Source organism: Micropterus dolomieu, linkage group LG12 (genome assembly GCF_021292245.1).
Source record: "Micropterus dolomieu isolate WLL.071019.BEF.003 ecotype Adirondacks linkage group LG12, ASM2129224v1, whole genome shotgun sequence".
In the NCBI taxonomy this organism is placed as follows: domain Eukaryota; kingdom Metazoa; phylum Chordata; class Actinopteri; order Centrarchiformes; family Centrarchidae; genus Micropterus; species Micropterus dolomieu.
In genome coordinates this window covers 21,517,051-21,542,714 of record NC_060161.1, presented here as the reverse complement: position 1 = coordinate 21,542,714, position 25,664 = coordinate 21,517,051, and the positions used below count along the sequence as shown (strand labels likewise).

Here is a 25,664-nt window from a genome sequence, read left to right as displayed (position 1 = left end):
GTTCCTGTTGCATGATAAAGACTGAATGAAGCTGTTTTCTGTAATGATTTTGGAGTAAAATCATTTCAAAACTTAAATTTAAGGTTACCCTGCTGTCAAATCCCACATCTAAGTAAGAAGTAAAAGTCCTCTCTCTTCTGTCATCTACACTATATCCAACTAGTGACTGATACATCATCTCACCATTTAAATGTCTACTATCATCCAGGGCATATACAAAGATCTCACCTCTTCTCATCCAGGGACCTCGTGATTAGAAGGTTATGCTATCTCTCTAATGAACCAGTGTATGTGAACATGGAAGCACACTGACAAATTAGCCAAGCATCGTCAATTTGATGATATGCACATTAATTAATCATCCATTACCATCATTTGTCATAAATTACCTCCATCTTCCTTGCATGACCACCATAGGGAGCTGACCCACCTCACCTTGCATTAATATGCACTGATGGCGTCTTGTGCCTCACACACCCACATTTGATCATACCGCAGGAAGCGGCGAGTAGGGGGGAAGTCAAAGTTGAGTTTCGTTGCAAAGTTGCTTGGCTGGCGGTCCCCGCGCACTTTTCATCAGTTCACTCAGAGTTTACAACGCGCTCTTCTGTTTGTTTTTCTCCTCACAAAGTTACAGAGGACACGCTGTCCTCTTCTAAAACTGAAGGTGTGTTGAATACTGAATATATTTGCTGACGGTTCAGCATATTTTCCATGGCAAGACAATATGTCTGGCAGAGTAAACAGTCAAGCTATTTTGAAGGCGGTAGCGTGACAGGTTTTGCTCATAAAACTAAAAAGAAGGGAGGGAAGGTGCGTTAATTAGCCATTTTAGAGGATAGCTACAGATAAACACCGTTATCGAGGACAATAGGCAGAAAAGGGGAGCTAATATTTGTTGGGAAATGAGGAACTAATTCCATGGCCTTGGTCTGCAGAGATTCCAGGGAGAAGATAAGCCCACTGTTATGAATAAGTTATGCCATTGTGGCTCTTTTTACCTCCTTTGGTTATGAAAAACAGGGGAGTGTAGAGATGGAGGCATCAGAGCAGGGGGGGTGGTACACAAATTATCTACATTTTCTTTGGCTGATAGCATGTACCCTGTTCACCAATTAGGAAGAGATAATAGGTCTATTTTGCACATGAGTGTGTTTTTATAATCAGGCCCTGATATGCTGGGGATAATTTACACTGCTCTGATGAAAATGGGGTGAACAAAAACATCATTTTGTAATTTGGTTAACTAGAATTGGTCATAGATTTTATGAGGTTGTGATTTTATTTCATGTATTTTTTTAATTTATGTATGGCCAGAAGTTTTGTTTGACCATTGCTATTTCCTAGTAGATTTACCTGGCAATCATGCCTCTTCCTCTAACCCAATGTCTTTTGTTGTTTTCAACAGAGCGACCGTTGCACCACAGCGAAAAAATTCTTGAGCAGGTGCTGGAATGGAGTACCTTGGACTGTCCCAGCTCTGCTTTTCTTGTCATAAAGAAGTTTTCAGGGGCCAAAAGAGTTGCTGATGGGAAAGGTACAGGAAGCAGTTAATGGTACAAACCGTTAAAAATGTTGTCCATCAATGAGACATTTTTTTTTTAAACAGTATGTTTGCTGTTTTGTATGTGTAATGATCATTGTTAAAGCGTCATTGTTAACTGTAGGACAATAGTTAGTTGAAATAGTTGCCATTAGCTGAAAGTAATGGATAAATAGTGAAATAGCTAAAAGAAATGGATAAATGGTTGAAACAGCTAAAAATAATACACAATAACAACACATCCAGCTTCTGTGGACGCATTTCTTCAATTGTGTGAAAAAATATATTGTAACAATACTCATTTTCAAATCAATTCAAATGAACAAATTTGGAACATGACTTGTGGTGTCAATGAAGGGGTACTCTGAAATCTGAAAATGTGCTTCATAAGTTTCTATATCCAGTGATGACAATTTCAAATTACTTGTTTTATCCAAACATTGATCCAAAACCCAGAGACTTTTGAGTTTGCAGAGACTTTTCAGTTTGCAATGATATAAAACTGAAAAAGCAGCCAAACCATCACCTTTGAAAAGCTAATTGTTTACTTCATAAATGACTTACATTATTAAGCAGATATCAAAATAGATGTTGATCAAAGCATTTATCCACTGTGGGCTGATGTGGGCTGAAAATATTCCTCTTTAATCGATTTCATTGTGTTTTGAAGCAGAGCAAAGGCCGATCATAAAAGGCGACTATCTGAAGTTCAACGATGGATCCTCCAAACTGCTGTCAGGCCACAAATTCCAGGATAAATATGTTGTACTACGTGCAGAGAAGCTGCTGCTCTACAGAGATATCAAAGTAAGTACACTTTAGTTTCAGCTTAATCTACTGCCACATCTACTGCCACCACAGGTCTTTGCATGTAAACACAAAGTATCGGGTGAACAGAGAGTGCCTTGTATCACAAAGAAATTTATAAAGTTAAGGAACTGCTTGAAAAAACACACAATGTGTTAGAATGGCGCCTACATAACTGCAACCACATAGACCAAACTCCACCCAAGCTCTCTTTGCTTCATCTCCCTGGCGACATGTCCGTCTCAGCGATCCAAATCTTCAAATTAAGGAGGAAAATTAAAATATACTGATGGCAGCATACTTACCACTCTCTTTTCAAAAAAGGAAGTATATTTGCTTCTGAGAGGACCACCAGGCCCAAATTCCCTGGGGGTCTTTTCTTCTTGGCACATTTCTGCAGTTGAAACATGGGATTCGTAAAGGAGTGTGAAGAAGTGTTAATAATTGATGGAGGTGCTCTAACTCTGGCAAGGGGGCGGCGGGGTATTGGGGTGCGAGGAGGTGGTTTGTGTGTGTGTGGGGGGGGGGTACTTTCACTGAAAGCTTTTCTAAATATCAGGTTGCATAAGAATGTGGCTAATTACTGTGTAAATGCAAAAGAAATAAGAAGTGTTACTGAAATTTAATTGATATTCTTTGGCCTCTACAGTTGTTGCCAGGTCTGTATTTAGCACAAATTATGTTGGATGAAACAGGGAATGGGTGGTGGATTGTCATGTGTAGGTGTCAGAGGCAAGCTATTACTTCGATTTGGTTCGCTTTGTTCTCTTCTACTTTGTTCTTTGTTCTTTCTTGCTTGGAAGAAGAGGTTTGCTGCTAACGATTCAATTGATCGGCGAACTGCGATGCCGGTGCTGCACAAGTTTGTTGGCATTTCATTTTATTGCTGTTTATGTCTTTATGGTTAGTTTAATGGGTGTCTTCGTTTTTTTTCTTTCATTAACGTATTCATGCTAAATATTGTTTGTTTGTTTGTTTTCTTTTGCAGGGCACTAAAGCAGAGAAAGTGATTCAGCTCAAGTCTGTGAAATGTTACCTGGGCCTGAAGAAAAAGCTCAAACCTCCAACTGAGTAAACTGCACTCACACGCACTTTAAATATCTAATGTCTTTTCCTGAATCTATCCTAAATCTGAATCTGTTTGAATGAGAGAGGGATTAAAATATCTGCAATAGATTTAATAAAACAACGCAAATCACCATCTTAGTTGCATGTCTTCAGTCAGTTTTCAGCAATACTATAAATGACCACAACTGCAGCTGAGTTAATTTAAATGCACTGCTGGAGTAAAAAAAAAAAAAAAACTAGTAAACATAATATAGTTGGACTTAAACATACACGCGAAAAAGGAAGGCTATGGATAAAAACAATCTGAAATGTAATAAGTATATGATTGGCTGCCTCAACAAATATAGACGACTGCACCTGGTATAAGCTGCAAAGTACTTGGTAAAATATAAATTCAGTCTTATAACTTGTGGTTTTGTACTTTGAGCTCCTGTAAAGTGATATTTATGCGTATTTATTTGCTGCAATATTCTTTATTTCCATCAGTGAAGGGCTTTCCATTGTCATGTAGGTATTATGGAGATATGGATGATAAGAAGCTGTCACATATCTCTCTTCCTCTGTGAGCAGACAACAAAACAACAGCGCCACAAATTTTACACCTGCTTCTCCCAGACGTTAAATCACAGACGCTACTGCCTCAGCGGTCAATCAATAATTATGAGCCAGTTTTAGTGGTCATTTATATAAATTTCCACTCCTTCCATGCAATAAACATTTTATTTTTCAGTGCAAAAATGTATTGTGGCTGCATAATGAATGTGGTCAAATGTGACTCATTAGTGCTAAAACAGCTGCTGCATATTCTTAGAAAATCCACACCCATGTGTTATTAAGATGAACTAGTGATTATTTAGCATTGCGCAACAGTTTGTATGTAATCTATTTGTCCCCAAAGATATATTGCCCTTTTTCTTCCCTCTAACTAAGTTTTGCGTCACCAGGAGATACCCAAGCCACTCCTGACCCCATCTTATTTTTCACTGCAGTGAAATTGATTAAATGTAATTGCATTTTAACAAATACAAATTATCAAACTGCGGAATAGAAAACATTGCTGCCACTGTTTTATTTTAATGATCTTCTATTATTATAATTTATGACACATGCCAAAACCTTAGCAGTTCTTGTTGGTCAAACAAAGAGGCCATTTTTTTTGGGGGAGCCAAACCCTATATTTCACATTACCCAATTATAATTCCTCATAATTTTCCCCGTGTCGAAATTTTGAGTCTGGGGAAGCGTGAAAAATGAGTCCGGCAAGCGACTGTCTGCATTACGCCATCCTTCAGGGGAGAAAAACTGGATAAGACAGAGGCAGTGGGAGATGAAGAGAGAGTGAAGGAAAGAGGGACAGAAAGAAAGAATGATACAGTGTGGTATCACAGATATACTGTTGAGTGGGCTGTGGGAGAAGTGAATAAAGAAATAAAGACAGAGTGCTGAGGAGAACGGAGAGAGTCATAGTGAGAGGGTTAGGAGAGGCAGCACTCCAGTACCTCATTAGGCCGAGGTCTATCTGTGAGCGGCCTACTGCGGGGTTGGATCAGCTGCCTTAACTCACAGGAGTGGTGCACCAGGCTGCGGGCTTTCTATCTCTGCCCGCTCCTTTGCTTTGTTCTTCACCCACTTCTTTGCTCCTCTTCAGCCACAGCCGGGAAGGGTTTCAGGGAAGGTGTATTCTCCGGGAACGTAGTCTTTTGACATTACACTGCCTCTGTGCAGGTTAATTCACACTGAAACACACATATATACATGTAAATATACACCTTTTAAGCATACAAAAATCATGTGTGTGGGAATTTATTTAGCTTGCAGCATCATGCTATTTACCACATCCTTATGTGATCATTTAAAGTACATCCAGCAGACACTGTTCATGTTGTAATACAGGAATTCTTCCACTTGCAAGACATTTGTATCTCTTGCATCTCTCCCAGCAAAATGTACTTATAGGTGAGCAGCATGCGGTCTGTGTGTTGAACGCTTTGGCCCAGAGCATATTGAGGTCTGCCCATGCATAAACATGTGGACTGGAAGTGAACTGATTTAATCTAATTAATTCCTCTGTTTAGCACCTAGCATTTGTAGAGAACTTGCTTTTCCTCTTTGCATTTTAATGAAAAGGTTGTGACCTGCTGCTATCTTTAACAATACTTTCTCAACAAGTTTCTTATTTAAAATGTTTTTATTAGTTGTAGTTGGATACTTCAAAATTTCCCATGCTCTCGGTGTACAGGACATTGTAAGTTTCAGTTTGCAGAAACAAAATCTCAGAATCTGACCCGTGTCCCTCTCGTTTAACAGCTGGGGCTTCACAGTCTACACTGATAAACAACAATGGTGAGTGCCGTGCAGAAGTTCTCCAGTTCAATAATTGATGAGTGTGACTTTTACCCTTTCACTTAAAATGTCTCCAAAACAGACAGAATCAAGTGTCACAGAGGTAAAAGTTGATGCTAAAGCACTTTGTAATGGTCTAAATGGGTTAGTAATGGGGGCGTCAGGGCAGTTCAATTATATTAGTGATGGTCACATAGTGAGAGACTGCTGTCTGGTCGACTCAAACAAAGTGAAATAATATACAATGATTTTCTCCTCTGTTTTTAATTTGGTCTCTATTTGTAGTTTCCTTAAAAAAAAAAACCCATCTGCTGTAACACATAAAGAGCTGCCTTCCAAGTTGACAAATGCAATTCCTGACAAAAGCTAGCTACTCTCATAACATTTCTGATATCAGGATAAACTTCTTCTAATTTATCTAAGTTATTTAAAAAAGACCTTCCTGATTAGGATAGGAATATTTCTGACAAATATCAAGCTAGCAGCGAGACTCAAGGGATGGCTGTACGTGTGTTTGGTGCTAATTAGCAAAGTTAGCATGCTAACACACTTAACTACGGTAGTTATTGTGTTAAATGTTAAACTTCTTAAACATTCACGTTAGCATTGTCATTGTGAACATGTTAGCATGCTCAATTTAGATCATAGCACAGCTATAGCTAATGCTGCATTTGTGTGCTTCTCGGGTGGCCTCATTTCCCTAGTTGGAAAGTGGTTCTTTCAACTTTGGTGAGCTTTAAGTCGTAATGTGGAAACAACATTGCCGTTTTTGTGTAGCGCCTGGGTGGTGGGTTGTTGCGATGTATGCGATGTTGCTATCCAAGTATGCTGAAACAGTTCAGAGCTTAGTGATTTTGTCCCACCAACTGACAGTTACAACCTAATACCATATTACAAATTACATGTGAGCAAAACATGAATTATTAATTACATTAATCTTAACGAGTTATATTTCCGACTTCCCAGCTGGGAGCACACTTTCCGACACCACATGAATGCAGGGCCTGTACAGCCTCACAGAGCTGCTAGCATGATTGTCAAATCTTGTTGGCTTGAATGCAGCCTTTTTAAAGTTACATTTAAAGAAAAGCGGAGAGGAAGAGAAAAAAGACACAAAGGCTCAAAACTGAATAAGAGTATAATAACAGAATACAGTACAGACCTGAAACCATCATCCTAGATTGGTACTTACAGCACAAATCACTGCTGCAAAGGGGTCATTTACCCACGCAGATTCATGTAATCAGAGGTAATGGCAGCCAGCCCACCTATCTTCAAGTCTATTTACAGTGATCAATGAACTGCTCCCTCAGAAGACCCTTTGTCCAGCGCTGTGACTAAATCCAGTCACCTGGTTAAAATTAGTGTGAAAATAACGAGGTGCAAATCAGCGACTGAGCTTTCCCTCCTCAGGCATTTCTGCTGCGAGAAGAGGGAGGCGCAGGTCGGCTGGGTGACGGACATCATCAGGATGAAGGTAAGATGATGTGCAAAAGAGATGTTACAACATGAGTGAGTGCATGCAGTGATGTTGGGAGTGCAGGAGAAATATGTGTATCCTTTATCTAACCCTTTTACTGTTCTCTTGCAATCCAAAAATATCAGTGAATGTGACATATATATTGCGGACTCATCCTCCTTTTCCCTTCCTTATTTGGATGAAAGATACACTCTGTTACGGCCAGGAATAAATCATCTTTTACAATCCATATCTCAGAACAAGGAGATATGATAAATCATATTTTCCCCAATCATCCATTTTCATTGTGCTGTTAGGCAGATGAAATACATAAACAGCGAAAGAAGTGTAAAGTTTTCGAGGTCACTCAGCAATAACATAAATCATTTTATGTGGAAAAGCTGTGAGAATAAGGTCAAGGCGACCATAACAATCACATTGTGGTACTTAGCCCCAAGATACAGCAAAGTGTTGTCACTGTCAGTCGCTGACACAGCACATATGACATAAATAATGCAAGGCAAAGCAAACACAGGGAGTACAGCTACGGATGTGTCATATTTTTGCATTAATTTAATTCTCACAATCACATTCCTAACTACTTAGTCGGTTAACCCTCTTGTTTCTTCATTAGACTATACACATAGGTCTATTTTCTGCTCATTTCCAAGAAAATGACCAACATGGACTCCACTCTCACCCTAAACTGAAAGATCTAACCGTATCTTTCACATTTCACAGCCCTGTATTATATGCTCAGAACATTTAGTTCATCAGTATTAGCCCTCTGCTCTGCTTCCTTTATGGGAACCTGTCTGCAGCACAGTATTGTTTATCACAGGTGCTTACTGTAAAAACCTTTTAGTGCCTTAGTTTGGGTTAGCAAGTAAAAGGCAAAACTGTCAGAGAGGGATTGATCCAAAGTGGGAGCCAATTTTTGTCTGTTGTTTTGAGGTGTTTATTTCAGTGGGCTCAGTGACTTTTCTCTGCTCCTTTAGAGAAGCTCTTAGCTCTGCAACAATTTAATCTATAGCAGACTGGAGCCGGCTAAAAATATTAGGATTCTCCCCCGGAATCCGCTAAATATCAGGATTGTCAGCTTACAACGCAGGGGCTTGTGGGAAGGGCAGAGAGAGCGTGTAGATGAGAAAGTAGACGGAGAGCACTTAAGTGTTCTTGATTTCCTTTCTCTTACCTGTTAGCGAGCATTGTGCTCCGACAGTTTCCATAGCAACTAGCGACGGAGGGCCTAATTTTGAAGCAAGGTAAAATGGATGGTGAGAGTTGGGTGGGTTGGGGGAGGGCAGTAGAGGAGGGGGGGGTAAAGGTCCAAGGACAGGTCCGAGCAGTGATGAAATAAGGATTTGTTAAAGAGAGACAGTTCTATAGGGTCACGGTGATATAAAAGGAGACATTGTTAAAGAGAAAGTTTAGCCAGGGATCAGAACACTGTCGGACCGCTGAGATGGTACTGAAGATCGTCACCCTCTGACTTCCCCTCATTTGTGCTTGTGTTAGTCCGGGCAAAAAACAGCAATTTATATCTGTACATCCTGTACACTGATACCAGCGCTACTTTTTCTTCTTTACTTTATGATGAAGGTAACCTCATGGAAACTGTGAATAAAAATAGTGAAGAAACAGCACTGGATACTTCATGGTGCTCTTATCTACTGTCATACTTGTCTGTATTTGTGCAGAGATGTGTGTTTATGTGTATCACCCTTTACATCGGTAGAATCCGCGTACAAACGGTACCCGTCCAAAACATATTTAACTTAAAGAGAAAATAAGGGAAATGAATCAACATGAACTGTCTTTGTTGTCCACACTGAACACAACAGGGTTGTTAATTTATTTTTTTTATTACCGCATTACTAATTTCTGCTGTTGGCTGTGTGTGTGCAGTACGGCTCTGACCTCTGTTCAATGAACGTTAACTCAAAAGAAGGTGCAGATCTCAAGTCCCCCAGAGGGGGAGCTGTGCCCGAAGGCTGGAAGATGCCAACACACAATCACAATTCCGACAGACAGGTGAGAAGTCAATGAAAAAATTAATTAATGTTTATACCAACATGTTTGGCATTAAAAAGTTAAACATAAAATCTTAAATAGTGAATAGCTGTTTTAGATGCTGCAGTTCATTCAAAAATCATGCTGTATATGTACTACAAGGGAAATAGTTTGATTGATTGACTGTGCACACAATGCGCTTAAGGATCTCTAAATAGCCGATGTCAAACAACTGTAAACAAATTCTCTGTATAGATCTTCACCGTGCTCAAACCTTTCCTTTTTCCTTTGTTTGCTGGCAGTTTTTCTGTTGCATTCAAGTTACATTGGGAGAAGCAGAGAGGTTTTCAGTGCCTCAGTTCAAAGATTTTTTTTTTTGTTTAAGTGTTTTACCACCATCCAGAGCAACTTCAGTTTGATGAGTTGTTATCACCACTTTTAATGTGACCATTTTAAGGCTAGTTGTTACTTTATAAAGGAAGTTATGTTAATTTACAAACATGTTAGGCACTTTACTTATTAAAATACATTCTACATTACATTTTTTCTTTGAAAAAGTATTTACATTACTGAACAGCAAAAGTAAATAGCTAAATCACTCTTTCCATTACTTTGCATCACTAAGTTATGTGTTATTACCCAACACTGCTTATACATGTCAGTAAAAGCCGCTGTAGTCTGTAGTTGACTTAAATTCAATTAATCTTTATGTGCCATATTTGCCCACAGCTGACAGACAGGAGGATTTCTCTTGATGATGGCAACCCAAGGCTCACCAAGGATTCCACTCTCAAGATGAACACCATGCTCAAGGCCCCAGAAGTCCCGCACAGACGACCCTCTGTGGATGTTTGCCTGCCTCAGCGCCTCCCTTCCCCGTCCCCATCCAGACACTCGCAGCCCATGGCTTTGCCCCTTCCTCCTCAGAGTGGCTTTAAAACCATCGGCAGGAGACCTGTTCTGGGTGGGGAGGCCTTGATTCCGCCTAATCTGCTGAATGAACTCAACTCGGTGCTGAGCAAGACTGGCCGCACTGCTAAGAGCAATGACTGACAGGAAGCGGTAAGACAAACATTACAGCTCTGAGTAGAGAAAGAAAGATGTGGAGATTGACAGAGAACAACCACACAAAAAAACAGATGGAGCCAAAGTAAGTTGCTTTCATGCGAGGAGCCTAAAGACTGTTTTTAAACTCGGATATATCAAGAGATGCCGATGCACAAGGGGTAGAAGATGGAAGATGTGGAAAACAGGTGCAGGAGACACTGGAGGTCATGCAGGCCTCAGCTGGACATGGCACTGACCCAAGCACTACTAAAATGTGATTTATATGCTGCTCTTCTAAACCCACAGAATTCTATGAAAATATGTTTGGCTGTCAAACCTCAGACGTTTCCAGAAATACCCCAAACTGCTTACTTCATGCTTTTAAGTTTCCAGTTACTTTAAAAAAAGGCTGTTTTGACTACTTGTGAAAAGTGCTGTGATTATATTAATCCTTATACAGTTAAGTTCATCTTTAGTTAAACTTTAGTTAAAATAAAATTCACTAGCAGATTTGCCCGCATTCACTTTGTACTGTAGTTGCACTTATTAAATAGCATTTTTAATTATTAGTGGCAGGGTCCGCCATCTCAGCACAGAATTAAAATACTCATAGTTATGTTCAGGAATGCAAAGAAAATGATGCATGCATATAAAATGCAAAAGAAAAGAGCAGGATAGGGCCACTAACCATTAACGATGGCTAATAGACCTCCGTTTTCCTTGACACGAGTGGTAGGCAATCTCGTGTAATTATTTATTTGTGCTTATTTTTTTTATATATTTTTTATCAGTTACCCACCATTTTTTTTCACTGTAACCATTAACTGTATGGCTAACTAGCAGCATTTTTAAGCATATGATTCTGTGGTGCACCACTGTAAACTGCCACCAAATGTGATTTTAATGTACAGTATAAGTATATTAATAAATATTGCAAAAGGCTTTAACACGCCATAGTACTGACAGTTTAATCTTTCCTGATATGTAAATTGCATTTGTCCCACATTTTAGTGCAAGTTGCACCTTTTTGTTTTGTTTTCTTAAAAAAAACAAAAAAGATTTTATGTTAAACCCAAGCCAAATTTAGCTTAAACCCCTTCATGTTAGTTTGTTTTTGCATGCTCATTGGTAAAAACACACCGCAAAATATAAAATTTTGTTGCCCTGTAAGAGCGCACGCAATAAAGTCTTTTAAAAGCTTTGTGAGACTTTAGATTTCCGGCTCATGTTTAGTTTTCATTTGAAGTAAACATTCAAATGGACTACGATTTAGCACAGGTGTCACAAGATCCACAGAAATAGATGATATTCAAGGGTTTCACTTTAAGAAAAAAGACCACCCTATACCCACTTTAAATGACTTTGAACTAGATATATTAGATTAAGTATGTCTGTAAGACTCCACTCGACAGAAACACCATAAAATATCCACAAATAAAAACCAGAAGCAGGCCTTGAGAGATAAATGAACTGGTTCCAACCTGAACAGAAACATCATTTTTTGCCCTTCTGTTGAAGTTCAGGTGTGAAATTAATAGTCCTGGAGAGATCTCAGATCTCAAAATAATTTAAAATAACTGTTAAATTAAAAGCATGTGATTGTCTTTGTTAATACTTAGTGGGCACACATGCTCCCATGTACAGTATTTATTATTGATTTTCACTTAATAAGACTTGACTGAGAGAGACTGGTGCACCTTTTGAGCGGTGCAAATTGAAATGATCTATTTTTGCAGAAAGATATGTCTAAAAATTACCCGTAATGTGTTTCAACAAGAAATGCAGGTGGTGGGAACAATGGAGACGGTAGAGGTGTCAGTGTGTGAGTATTTAACAGAGAGATACACACAGAAAATTAGTTTTTAGAAAAATTGTCAGTTTGATACTTTTTTTATAGCGACAAAACTGTATATACACCCAAATCCATCAGATAATTGCAGTTAGGTAAAAAATAAATACTACATGAAGTAAAGTGAAATAATGTGAAATGTGAAAATGAAAAGTGATAAACATCAGTGTTGTTTAATGATAATTGCCATCATTGCTTTAAGGTTTATTATGCATCATGGATTTTTTTCCTGTTGATTTGCTAAGAGCTCTTTATCTGTGTTTTACCTCTATTTTAATATTGTGTCTGCTGCTGTCTGCAGATTTATAAAATGCAGTCATATGGGCTATTTTTTCACCAGGTAAATCTGTTCAGTATATATCAGGATTTCATATTCCATTAGATAGATTTTCTTTCGTACACTCTGTTGTGTTCTATGAACATATCTGCAAGATTTAAGAGATTGTGTCCTGGAAGCTCTTAAGCCCAGTTGTGGATTTCAGCGTGAAGACTCCGTCTTTCGTCTTTGACGTATTCATATATAATTATATCATTATATTTCATCCAATTCCTCTTTGAGTTAAATGTAAGAATAAACTTCCCGTCCCAAGTCACGCGCTCTTGTTGAATAATGTATTGCAATCGGAAGATGCTCACGTAGGCAATTGTCACACAGGTTCCTCCATGAAAAATTCATATTTAACATTTTATTTTCATTACGCCTCATACACCAGCTGGATGTCCTTTGTTTCACGTCCTTATACTTCAATCATAGAGCACCACATTTATGCATTTGTGGTCTTAAGCATTCCTTATTCTTTGTTTGCACTGTGCAAATGTGTTTCCTTCCCTCACTATATTAGTTCTATTACTATGTTCATTGGACTAGTAGAAATGAATACGTTCCTATTTAATTGGCCTGTTGAGAGTTATTTTCATCCCATAGCAGCCCTGGTTCCACTGACAGCAGACAGTGTAATCTCCTGGTTCTGATGGGTGATAATATACTATACTGTATGTGATGGCATAAAATTCGTCTTTTCATGTCTCCTATCAGTTCTGACGCCATACCTTCCCTAGATCCTCTGCATCTTTCCCTGGACTGTCATCAGCATATATATTTACCTCTCTTGTCCTCTGTGTCTGTGTAACCCAGAATTTCTGCCATCCCTCTGAGACCTATAGTGTACGAAGGTCACCATATGGTGAAAGTGGTGAGTTCAGTGAAAAGCTCTGCAAAGTCATTATATGCTTTGACATTGACCATATCGCTCTTTTGAGGTAACAGCTTGCACAAAGGGCAAGCACAAGTACATTTCCTCAAGTACTGTACCTACATACAATTTTGTGGTAGTTGTATTTACTCATTTTGTGCTTTTATTCTTCTACACCACTACACATCAGAGGGAAATTCTACTCCACTACCTTAATTTCACAGGTACTTGTTACTTTTCGGATTAACATTATAACATACAATAAACATAAAAAGTTTGTAAAATACAATACATTGTTAAAGATTAAACAGGTTTTCCCAACCTTTACCAAAGACAACAGTGTAACACTACCGCTAACTAAGTACAACATCAATAAGAAACGCATACATGTCTAAAACTTGAACATTATAAGCTTCATAGATTTTATGGCAGAGCTGTTGTTTTGAATTATAATAGACTGTACACATGTACCTACTTAATGTGGTCGCTGATGTTATTATCAGCATATAAAATATTCTGTCAAAGATTAAACTAACCATTAATATATAAAGTGGCAGCAGGAACATAAAAATGTTGCTTGCATGCCTATCCACCCATATTATAGTGATAATAATCCAATAATAAAATATATATAAACCAGACCATAAAAGTTCAGACCAGTGATTTTGCATGTTTTCACCGATTTACCTCAACATCTACTACACCACTTATACTTTACATCACAATTAACAATTTTGCAAACCATGATACTGTGTTTCAGAAATGTCGCGGTACTTTTAATACTGTCCTGGCAGCCATTGGCTTCCATTCATTTCTGTTCAATATGAAAATGAAGTACTGTAGAAGACTCTTGCTTGAGTTGTGGATTCCATCCTGGTGAACATCTGGTCTGCGTTCAGATTGTTTTCCAAATCAATCTGTAAAGTGCTAATTAAGACATCTATGCTTTATCTTTGACCAAAGCAGACCTGGTGTTCACTGTGATGGAGTAAACAGCTCAAAGTTTAAGATGCAGCTAACTGATCTGCATATTATACAGAAATGAATGGAAACCAACGGATTCCAAGAGTACAAAAAACGAAACCTTGAAAACACACAGGTATGGTCCTTTAGGTACATTTTGTGGATGATACAGATGTACATGCACTTAAGCATATTTTTACAGGCCAGGAATTTATTTTCATTTATTTGTAAAGGAGTATTTTTACATTGTGGTATTGCAACTTTTTCAGTTTCTTCCACCGCTGGTTAGCTTGTGTGCTCTGAGTCATTCAGCACATGCATGCAGAGGTGTACGCTGTGTTCAGTGTTTATGCAGACAGCGATGACAGAGAGAGAGAGAGGGGAGGAGGATTAGAGAGAAAAGGAATGAGCTGATATGCTCGAGAAAGAGAGAAAATGACAAGTTATTTCAAAAGACGAGACATGAACCCTCTGATTCGACGTGAGATGCTTCTCAATTAAACCCGGAGCCTGTAGGGTTTTTTTTTCCTTAAAAACAAGGCATGACTTAATCCGATGCAGTTTTGAAATGTAGAGGTTATTGATCAGCCCTTGGCCTCGTGGAAGTGTCCACTGAGGCTTCCCCTGTCTCCCTCCATCTTTGGTGTTTGCTCAATTTGTCTGTGAATAACATAAACATCAAGGGCAGAAATGAAAGAGAGCACATGAGTGACAGGTCTCAACATGGCTCTAATGCCACTTCCGAAAATTATAATACAGTCTGCTTAGAAGCACTTGCTTGGCCTTATGCTGACTTTGTGAAACAGCGTGCTATTAAAATATATGTCCTTTGCATATTGGCCATATGCCTTATCGTCGATGCTCAGTCATTTTTGGAGGTAGAGAAAAAAAATTGCTAAGATATCATATTGACTTAAAGCACACCAGATGTCCGTGCGGATAGCACACTAAAAATTAAGTAATCATCCTTGCTTTATCCGAGATAACTGTAAATCAGAGACGGTACTGTTAACTCTGACATACTGCAGCTGTATAACATGCATGTCGATCCATGGCCCCAGTGATTTACATTTCCAGAAAGGGTAAGCTTTATATTAATGGAGCCGTCCATTTTAGCAGCTATAAATAGCTCACTGCATGAAGTTGTCCCACTGCTGGCTGCCTTTTTACGCTGATCCACACATTCTGCCCTCTAATCTCAATTCTATTAGTGTCTCGGATGATATTTACGACACGTGGACCCTTTTAGCCTGACATGGCTGTAAAGTATATGTTCAAACAACCCAGCCAAGCTTTATCTAATTAAAAGCCTCTGCAATTGTAATTCAACTGGGATTGAGTCTTTAAAACCTCAATCAGGCCCCCCCACCCCGGCTGAGGGAGAGGGGGAGTCACCACAGAGCTAATAAAGAAGTGAATGTTAAACATTCAAATTAAACAATGTGGGAGAATAAAGCTGTAGATCATTTTCATATTTTTCCATTCTTGGAATTCCAATGTAGGACATTGCCAGATTGAGGAGGTCACCTCAGTGATAACATAGTGTTTGTTTGGGTGGGAACCTTACTGTCTTGCAACTAAATAATAATTGTTTTGCATATGACTGTAGGCACAGTTTCTACTTATTCAGTTACCCAGAGTCAAACACACACAATTCAATTCAATTTTATTTATATAGCGCCAAATCACAACAACAGTTATCTCACAGCGCTTTTCATAAAAGAGCAGGTCTAGACCGTACTCTATGATGTTATATACAGAAGCCCAACAATTCCCACCAAGAGCAAGCACTAGGCGACAGAGGCAAGGAAAAACATCCTTTTTAAGAGGCAGAAACCTCGAGCAGAACCATGTCTCAGGGTGGGCGGCCATCTGCCTCGACCGGTTGGGGGTGAAGGAGAGAGAGGGAGAGAGAGAGAGAGGGCAAGAGAGGAACAGAGAGAAAAAGAGAGGGATGGAAGGAGAGAGAGAGGGGAGGGAGGCAGCCTACACAATATCCACACAGAGGTACAGACAGTAAAGGTGATGTTGCTATAGACTAAATGAAAAATGGTACAGATATTTATAGTAGTGTTAATGATTATAATAACAATAATAACAATAGGACTAGTAACAATAGTCGTTGCAGCAGAGGGTGTCGAGCAGGAACACGGGGGCAGCAGGTGACCCGCAGCCACAGATCCAGACTCCACAGCTCCAGAGCCACAAACACCTGCAGGAAGTGATAGGAGGAGAGAGGAGAGGGACGAGAAAGCACAAGACTACCAGAAAGGGGAGAAGATGTGTTAGTAACATGCAATAATTGGATGAGGTTGCATACAGAGGGAGAGAAAGTAGAGGAGAGAGGAGCTCAGTGCATCACAGGAAATCCCCCGGCAGTCTAAGCCTATAGCAGCATAACTAAGGGATGGTTCAGGATTCACCTGAAACTGAAACCTGAAACTACTGGAAGCCAATGCAAAGAAGCTAAAACAGGAGAAATGTGATCTCTTTTCCTGGTTCCTGTCAGAACACGTGCTGCAGCATTCTGAATCAGCTGAAGAGTCTTAATGGACACAAGCAAACTAATTTTATTTTTATGCGTTGTTCTTCCTTGTCAAATCTTGGCACCTACTGTACATTACCTACAAAGCAACTAGCCTGCCGGCAGTTCATTTGGAGATTCAGGTGTCCCTAAGATCTGTCTCAACCTGAAAGTCAAAATTTTTCACTTTTAGACATTATTTTTGCTCGGATGCTTTTCCAACCGTGGTAAAAGCTGTCAATTAGCGCAATACCAGACCTATTTAAATCTCTGAAAAATCAGCGGTGTGAAATGTGTCTGGAGCCAGGCTGCCAATTTCACACATAATGATCAGTTTGCTTGTCATGGGGGAGTAATACCTGCTAGGGTTGAGCCAGGTACTATCCAGTACGGATAATGTACTTTTTACAAGTACGAGTATCATCAGAATAAAATATCTGTTTTCTAATAATCTATAAATACAGGAAGCTTTTTAAAAAATAGTTATCTTACTATTATAATCAAATAGTGCTCTGAAGGTCAATTCTGAGGCTGTTTTGTAAATATTTTCTAATAAATACAGCAACTTCTGATCAACCCATACCTACTTCAGTATTAAATAACAACTTCTGGTAAGCCCCACCTATTCAGAGTACAGATAGTTTAGTTGAACAGATTCAGACACAGATAGTGTTGTACTCGCTCATCACTACTACTCACCCTGTGAAAACTGATGGGAAACTCCAGGGACATTAGCCTTGTGATGTCATCAAGGTTATCTTGGCTTGGGCTTGGGGACTTCAGATTTTGAATGTAAAGACCACATTACAAACTGTTGGCTTGTAGTTTGAAAAATGTGGCCGTTTGTTAAGCAGGGAGAGCCTACTAAAAGACATGTGGAGCTCCACTCTTTGGTGGAGCTCCACATGTGACTAAAAGTCACAATGTTGCATTGCAGCCACCCATCTTTATAGACATTCAATAATAAATCTCTGGAGTAAGATGTAAAACAAAACTTAAGGTTTAATCTCTCCCCATAGAAATGCTGTCTCTCCACTGTGAACATTGTGCACTGCAGTGGAGAAGAATGATTCTAATATTGATACAACCAGAGGCTGGCAAGCTGTGTTTGAGGGTCTTTGGGACTTGGTGATAGTTCAGCACCTTCAGAATGAGAGAGGGTTTGAGACAGCCGGGGCTGTGAGCTGATCAGGGTGGACCTGCAAGCCCTGCGGTCATTTCCATTAAGTAATCCACTCCAGAGGTGGAATGAGAAGCGAGGCCGAGCCGACCTCTCCGTACCGCTGTCCAATGGGCTGCCTTATTTCACTAGAGAGGGAGACAGTACAGGAATGGGCTGGCGTAAGCAGGAGAAGAACAAGGTGGAAGGAAATGAGTGAGAAAATGTGACTTACTAATGGAAATGGCAAGATTGCATACCTGAGCATTTAACATAGCAAGAAAGAAAGTGTGCTATTGAGAGAGGGATGATGCTTGACGATCTCCTGACCTCCTTATCCAGAGTTCCTGTATTGGCTTTCTGTTTATGTGTAGGACCTTGACCACCCTATTAAATCAGGCGGCCAGCTACCTTGAGTGACCAGCAGCACACTTCATAAGACAGTCAGCAATTTGTTGTGCACCATCATGCCCCCCAGCTCTCCAAAACCACACCATACCAAGGACACAGATATAGATTGGACACCATTGATTCGTATTGGGGAGACAAGCATAATTTGTTGCCTCATTCTGAGTCCATTATTTATTTATCCCCTTCTAATCTAGAATGCCAGTCTATCCACAGTAACCTTCATCTCAAGATTGTTTGGTCTAAACTAAGTTATCAACAAGGAGGAGGGAGAAGTGACAAACTGGAAGGGATTTAAACATTTGCTTGTTAAAGATGCATAGAGTTTCTTTAGAGTGACAGAGTTGTCGTCCTCTGAAGTTTAAGTGTCCTTGGCTGGTGTTTGGTTTACTTAATATCTGATATACTGTCTATATACACACTCCAAGCCACCAATCAGAAACTTCGGATATCTCATCATTATTGCATACAACTAATTTCCAAGGTATTAGCAATTCAATATGAGCATCACCCCCTGATTATTTGGCTTGTTTAGATTGTTGTCAAAAAGATGTTTTTGGCTTCACATGAAAAACATTGCAACAGCAAAGCATCAGTAACATACAGTTGATACAGAGAGTGCATGCATTCAGTTTTCCTTTCCATTATCTTTTTTTCAGAGGCACATATACATATATACGTACGTGCTTCCAGTGTGTACAAAGTGTGTTTTTAAAGTGTTGGTGTAAGAGAATTTTTGTGAGAATGTTTACTGATTTAAGATCCTCATTTACTTGTGCTAGTGTTACACCAATGTTAGCATTCACCATTTTCCCGTACAGTTGTGTCCACAGTTGCCACAACTCAGAGCGACAATATGTAACTTTTAAAAGAAGAAAGAACACATTATTGTTCTTAGAAATGAAAAGTTGAACTCATAGGAAATAAATTGCATGTTTGCTCATATCAAATATTCAATCATGAGTTTTGCTGCTATGTCCATACCATAGACTGTATATAAAAATGGATGTAGCGTCCGTGACGCATATCTGTTATTGACATTATACTTAACAAGGTTTTAAATGCTTTTTATTATATAAATGTGGTAACGTTATTTTTCCAACACTAGATTTTGTTGAGACCAACGTTAACAGTTAACTTAAGTTTACTTACATCTCAAACAAACAATTTGAAGCAAATCAATTAACCCTTTTACACACTGTTGGTTATGAACGGTTACAAGTCGTTTATTTGGACGTCACCTCAGTATGTTACTTGTAATAAAAGTAATAAGCTAGCGGTAGAGTCCTTAGTTACATGATGGAAGCTATATAACTTGTAAAACGTTAGTCATGGCTGTTATCACGTTAATTAATTCCCCACACCGATATTTTGAGTAATGTTGCTGCTGTCTGCAGGGCTGTGTGGGATTATTGTGTGGAATAGGACACTTGAGAGAGAAAGGTACTTTTTATATTGGTTGCAAGATTCTTGTTGAGGATCTGATGCCTCAACATAATATAGATATAGAGTTTAAACATAAAGTTTAAACTCTATATTACGTTACTAGGACAACTTGGCTACTGGACATTTGACAGCTGATATAAAATTGTCTGTCTTAAAAGGACAACACAAAAACATTTAAAGACCGTCTCCCTTGTTCCATTTTCTCCCATGTATGTGACATAATAGTGCTGTCAACATTAAAACACTGAGGCATCTTGTAGGGGAGCATCTAAAAAAATTTGAATACCGTGGAAAGGTTCCCTCTGAGCACCAGAACCAGACTGAGAGATTACAGGCTTCAGAAACCTTTGCAGGTGTTTTGAGTTAATTAGCTGATTAGAGAGCTCTTCTCCAGTTGACATTTCTGTATAATTTATAATACAGAAATGTATTTATTCTAAAAATTTTATACATTTTGAGATACTGCAGTTTTTATTTCCATGAGCTGTAAACCGTAACCATCAAGCTGAAAACAAAAAGTGCTTGAAATGCTTCACTTTGTTTAATGAATCTAGAATATATCAAAGATTCACTTTTTGAATAAAATTACGTTAGAAAATTAAGTTCTCTACAATATTCTATTTATTAAATAATCATCTGTATTTACTTTATATTTTTTTATCACCTGAAGAATTTATTACACATTTTCCTCCCAGAGTCACACTGTGGATCAGATGTACCACCTGCTGCCAGAGAGCTGCAGAGACCTGGAGTCCTCATTGTGCTGATTGGGAGGACTGATGTGGAAAGGCGTTCTCTCCGGTTCTCTCCTTCTGTTTACTTTGAGTTTTAAATATTGTCCATATTTGTATCATAGGTCCATTTAAAAAAAGATATGGTTTATGGTTCACATTGTAATAAATTCGATATATATTAGCACTCCCTGTCTTTACTACTTACTGAAAAGCTAATCGTATACCACAGATAAAACATGAAACATTACAGCTGAACTCTTGCTAAAGAACATCAGTCTAGTATAAGTTAAAAAGTGAAAATACTCACAACATGTTTCACATGAAATCATGAAAAATAATTATGCAGTGTATTTCTGTGTGTGCAGGAGTTTTTTTTACTTTCTACCTTATACTTTAAGATAAATAAGGAGCCATACACCCAGTACCCATATACTGTATAACAGAGCCTGAAGTTTGTGAAGAGTGCCTTGTTTGCTGCTCTGATATAAGTCTAGTTTAAACACAGAATAATGTGGGCACATCCAAACCATCCTGTGGGTAAGTGCTGAAACAAAGAATGATCTGCACAGAGTAATTATGAATCCCACTAGGTGTTTTTTATTGTGACCTTGCAAATTATGAGGTCTCAGAGCTGACCGAATGCACATGTAGTAAATAGGTGAGTCTATACAATGTAAACCACACAAGACCTTCTCAGAGGTCGCACTAAATGACACCTCCTACAGGGCTTCAAAACTATTCAGTGTGCAGATAATTCTTTGTTTTTCACTACAGAGTAACTTCTCAGTCAATGTCACATTTGTCTCTTAAAGAAATGTCAAAATAAAACGGTATATAACATCAACCTTTCATTTTTTACTTTCTACTAACATATGTAAAATGTTAACCTATAAATAACATCTTAATATTTTAATTTACAGCTGTTAACTATAATATATTGTTTAGATCACACAATTTACAATTAACAGGAAGCTGATGATGAATGAAGAATGTGATTTTATTTTAAGTATAATTAGTCTGATCAATATTATAACAAAGTATTCCTAATACACAAGCAATAGTTTAACAAATTAAACTTTTGTGTTGCATTAATGAAAACATCAATATTCAAAGGTTACAAATGTAAAAGCAATGTGAAATACACTGTTTACTAATATGTGCAATATTAACGTTTGCTGCGGGACACTGTGCAATAATAATTCATGCTGCTAGACACCTGTTTACTCCTCAAGTCAGATCTTATTGAATGTTTATTATAAGGATCTTGTTTTATATTTCTTACGAACTGTACTACCTTTTTTGGCAAATTCTAACCCACCAAACAAACTCAGAGGCAGCTCTCCCGCAGCTAATTTCTCACTTTAACTAAACCATCTCCCTAGTTACAGCCCAGCTACCTGTCTGCAGGCATAACGCGCATTATATGCTGACAAAAAAGGTGGATGAAACTCTCTGCAGGTAGCCTACAACATCTGTTCTGCCAATTTATGCATCCACTTCTTAAGCTCCTTATCAGAAACATTACTGATCCATCGCAGTTATCACCTCAGATTGTTTACTAAATCACAAGGAATGCTACATCTACTGAGTGTAATAACTTATTGATGACCATAAACATCCTTCAATATGTACTGCAAGGCTCTCCTCGGCGAGCAGGTGTGACAATTTCAGGCATAACTCCGCAACCGCTCCCCCCTCGGCTCTCTGCCTTTAAAGCCTTCATGTCCATCGGGTTCAGCTGCAGCCTCTTATAATAGTATCTGACTAGTATCTAACTGAACAGCGAGTCCGTTACAGGACGTAGCTAAATCTAACATTGCCTGTTTGTAAAGTTTACCGTTAACATAACGTCAGCTAACTGAGAGCTTAGCCACAGAGGTTTGGCTGAGCCTTTACAACTTCACACAGACACCTTTTCTTCAAAGTATTATCACCCTAATGTCTAACACTGAGGTTAAAACCTGTTGAAAACAGACGCCCCGCGCTGGGGAAAAATTACTGACTGAAAAAAAAAATTTCTGCCGTTTTAACTCCAAAACCCATCGATGTTGTTGCTTCGAGTCCATGTTCGAGTCTCATCGGGCACCATCTTGATTATTGCGCAATACCTGCGAGCTGCCTGCCTGCTCTTGACATTTCTGCAGAGAGGAAACATGCCGCTTGAGAACACACGGCGTTTTTCGCCATTTTGTGGCCGACCCGTTGGAGATACATAGACATGGTACCAAATGAATGTTCTGCTCCCCCATCACTGTGGGATGTTCCGTTCTCAATCTACAGACCTGTAAAGCATGAGTGTGCTTTTGGTGACAGGAATGTATATGAATACTCACTGTTTGTATCAATATTTCAATGTTTTGTCATTTGGAACTTGGTTGTATGGACAGAAAAAGTGTTTTAAAGATATATACCAGTATCTACTGTCAACATTTTAACAGTAAATATTGCCAAAATATGGACAAATCGCCTGGTATATTTTGAAAATATTGTATGATAACTGTTTTATTTTAGTTTATTTCATCAGATTTACAGTTAGAATTGTATTCTAGGTGTATTAGAAGATATTCAGTTGCATTATAAGCTTCCTTATGATGGTTTTGATGGTTTATTGCATTAAAATATAGCTTTTTTTACCAGGCAAAGATGAAAATATCAGATTTTTTCTTTATTGCATCTCCATAGTCTGTAATAGTAAAATAAATATATTAATATACAATGGATTTATATTCCTTAGCTTCTGACTTTTCAAAGGATTCCAGAATTATGCATCTAGGCCAAATGGTTGAAGAGTTATTCCTAATTCATTTTGAGTATGTTATTTTAAAAAAAAGGTGCCTATGCCCTTGGCTTCTCTCTTCTTGCTGACTTTTTTTTGACTCCTTAAAAGCTGCGGTTAGAACACACTAACTCCCGTTAACTTAGCATCGTTAGCAGTTTAGGGCTGCTCGTATCTGGCTAATTAGCATAACGAGCTAAGCTAACAAGCTAAATGCTGACAGCGATACCTGTTAAATGTTAACACATAAATAAAATACAAGAATTTCACTCACCAACTAGAACACAGACTTCCTGGAGGTTCTCTCTCCAATAAACCGCACAGCCTGTCCTTATTCATCTGGTATTTGCATGTAGAAATGTCCAAAAGGCTCCGACAGGCTGAGCCTCAGAGCTCCATGTAGCTGCGTGAGGCTAACAGACGGCGGACCGATTGCTAGCAGTGACGGCGGCTAGAGACACCTGTCAATCAAAGCGGCCACGTCCCTAATAATCCAGAACTTTAAGGCTTAATATACTTTAAACAGGTGAGTTATAAAAAAATTCACCCCCTCACAGTTGTCACGAAGGGCAAAATTAGCGATATGCACTAAATCCATTTTTTTAACCAGGCTGTAAACATGTTTTATTCTGCTGTAAAGTTGGCCTTTTTAACATGGGGGTCATTGGTGATTGACTCCCTTCTGCAGCCAGTCTCAAGTGGCCACTCAATGAATTACAGTTTTCAGTTACTTCCTGGTTGCATCGGTCCATACTTGATCTGGTATAACAAGTACCTAATGTCAGCTAATGTTAGCAAACTTTTAAATAGATAGATATGCAACTTAGTAAAACTAGTTCCTTTTTGACGTGTGCTATGGTGTTAGCATTTAGTTATTTTAGCATTCATTATTTTCCCATACATGTCAGTTATGGATACAATGGCAACTATTCAGCAACTTTCAAGCCACCATAAGCTGCTGCCTGAATGATTAAATTTGCATTTCATGCAATACAAGCTTGTCCTTTTCTGGAGGCCACTGGATAATTTATACACCTTTTCTTTTCTAACTGTATTCAGCTTTGTTTAACCCTTCTGAACTTCAGCATTTTCAACACTTCTTTGCTCACATCGTATCTAACTTGAATCACTGAAGCTTTTTCAGAATAATGTGTCTGTAAGATTGAAGGTGCAATTAGCCAGAGGAAGAAACAATCACAGAATTTCATCTCATAATTGATATTAAGCCCTTCTATATGCAAATGTTTGAAAAAGATCCAATCTCGCAATTTTATTTGATAAGGCTGCGGACTCTATCATAATACATATCACATAACACACACATACACGCACATGTCTTCCCTGAGCTAGGCTGGTCTTTTTTCCTGATGGCGAGATAATGACCCTCATTGGTGTGTGAGATTTCTGATTAGCAGAAGAACAACAATGACTGCTAATTACCACCTGAAAGACAAAGCTGCACTGATAGAAGCCTCTTTCAGCCCCATGGTGTGTGTGTGTGTGTGCGAGCAACAGTGTGGCTTTGTTTATGTGCATGTGGTTGATTTCCCACTAGAGGATATAAAAGAGATCGAGATAGACCCGGGGTGAGGGGCAAGTGCTCTAGTGAGATGTAGTTAGAGAGAGAAAGAGACAGAAGGGACGGATGAAGAGAAAGGCAGTGATGATAGAGTTGTTCCCGATCACAGACATTGACTGTTCTTTTTTTTTTTCTTCAACCCACCACAGACTCATTTAGCAGAAACTCACCTTTCTCGTCTAGTCTGACCAGTGGACATCTGTATTACGGATTTTGGTCAATAGAAAGAAGGAAAGCACGCCCGACTTCACAGCAGTACCATTGTCAGAAAACACAACATACATAACACAAAACCACACAAAGTGATATTTCCACTGTTGCTAGGAGATGCAAAGAGTTGCTAAAAGGGGAATAAGTTTCTCAGATGAAAAGGTAGTTAGAGTAAATGTTTTTTTTTCTCCATAGACCTTTGAGTACAGTTGTAAAAATGTTAAAATCACTGTAATTTGCACTGCAGTGTAGCATGACCGGGAACTCCTGCTGAGTTCATTGCCCTCTGAATTACTCTGTTTTACAGGCTAAACTAGATCTTTTGTCTGCATGCTGCTTCCAATACACTCACAAGATTTGTTGGCTTTGACTGTGAAATGTGTCCCAATGAATAATTGATTCACCTTGATTACTGATTATTGATCGGTTCGGTTCAATATGGCATGCATAATGAAGCCCAATGCAGCCGCATCAAAAATGCAGCCCGACAGCTTGCCATAAGCACCTGCATATGGACCTTCAATTCTTTTCCGAGAGCAGCTA

General features: G+C 38.7%; 1 protein-coding gene and 1 long non-coding RNA gene across 2 annotated transcripts in view; one reads left to right on the top strand and one right to left on the bottom strand.

Moving 5' to 3' along the window:
* Positions 1 to 11,481, top strand: part of arap2 (ArfGAP with RhoGAP domain, ankyrin repeat and PH domain 2) — a 133,188-nt gene extending 121,707 nt beyond the window's left edge. Inside the window, exons 27-33 of the mRNA XM_046064553.1 lie at positions 1,409 to 1,537; positions 2,217 to 2,350; positions 3,339 to 3,421; positions 5,726 to 5,761; positions 7,175 to 7,238; positions 9,129 to 9,254; positions 9,963 to 11,481. Of these exons, the coding sequence (XP_045920509.1) occupies positions 1,409 to 1,537; positions 2,217 to 2,350; positions 3,339 to 3,421; positions 5,726 to 5,761; positions 7,175 to 7,238; positions 9,129 to 9,254; positions 9,963 to 10,286 (896 nt within the window). The 3' untranslated portion in view covers positions 10,287 to 11,481. The remainder of the gene's footprint in view (positions 1 to 1,408; positions 1,538 to 2,216; positions 2,351 to 3,338; positions 3,422 to 5,725; positions 5,762 to 7,174; positions 7,239 to 9,128; positions 9,255 to 9,962) is intronic.
* Positions 11,482 to 16,629: 5,148 nt separating this feature from the next.
* On the bottom strand, positions 16,630 to 23,851 carry LOC123980653. Its single transcript, XR_006827537.1, has 3 exons — positions 23,607 to 23,851; positions 17,509 to 18,117; positions 16,630 to 16,975 (listed from the first exon to the last, which is right to left on the bottom strand). It is a non-coding gene; the product is annotated as an uncharacterized LOC123980653 (long non-coding RNA).
* Between the last annotated feature and the right edge of the window lie 1,813 nt (positions 23,852 to 25,664).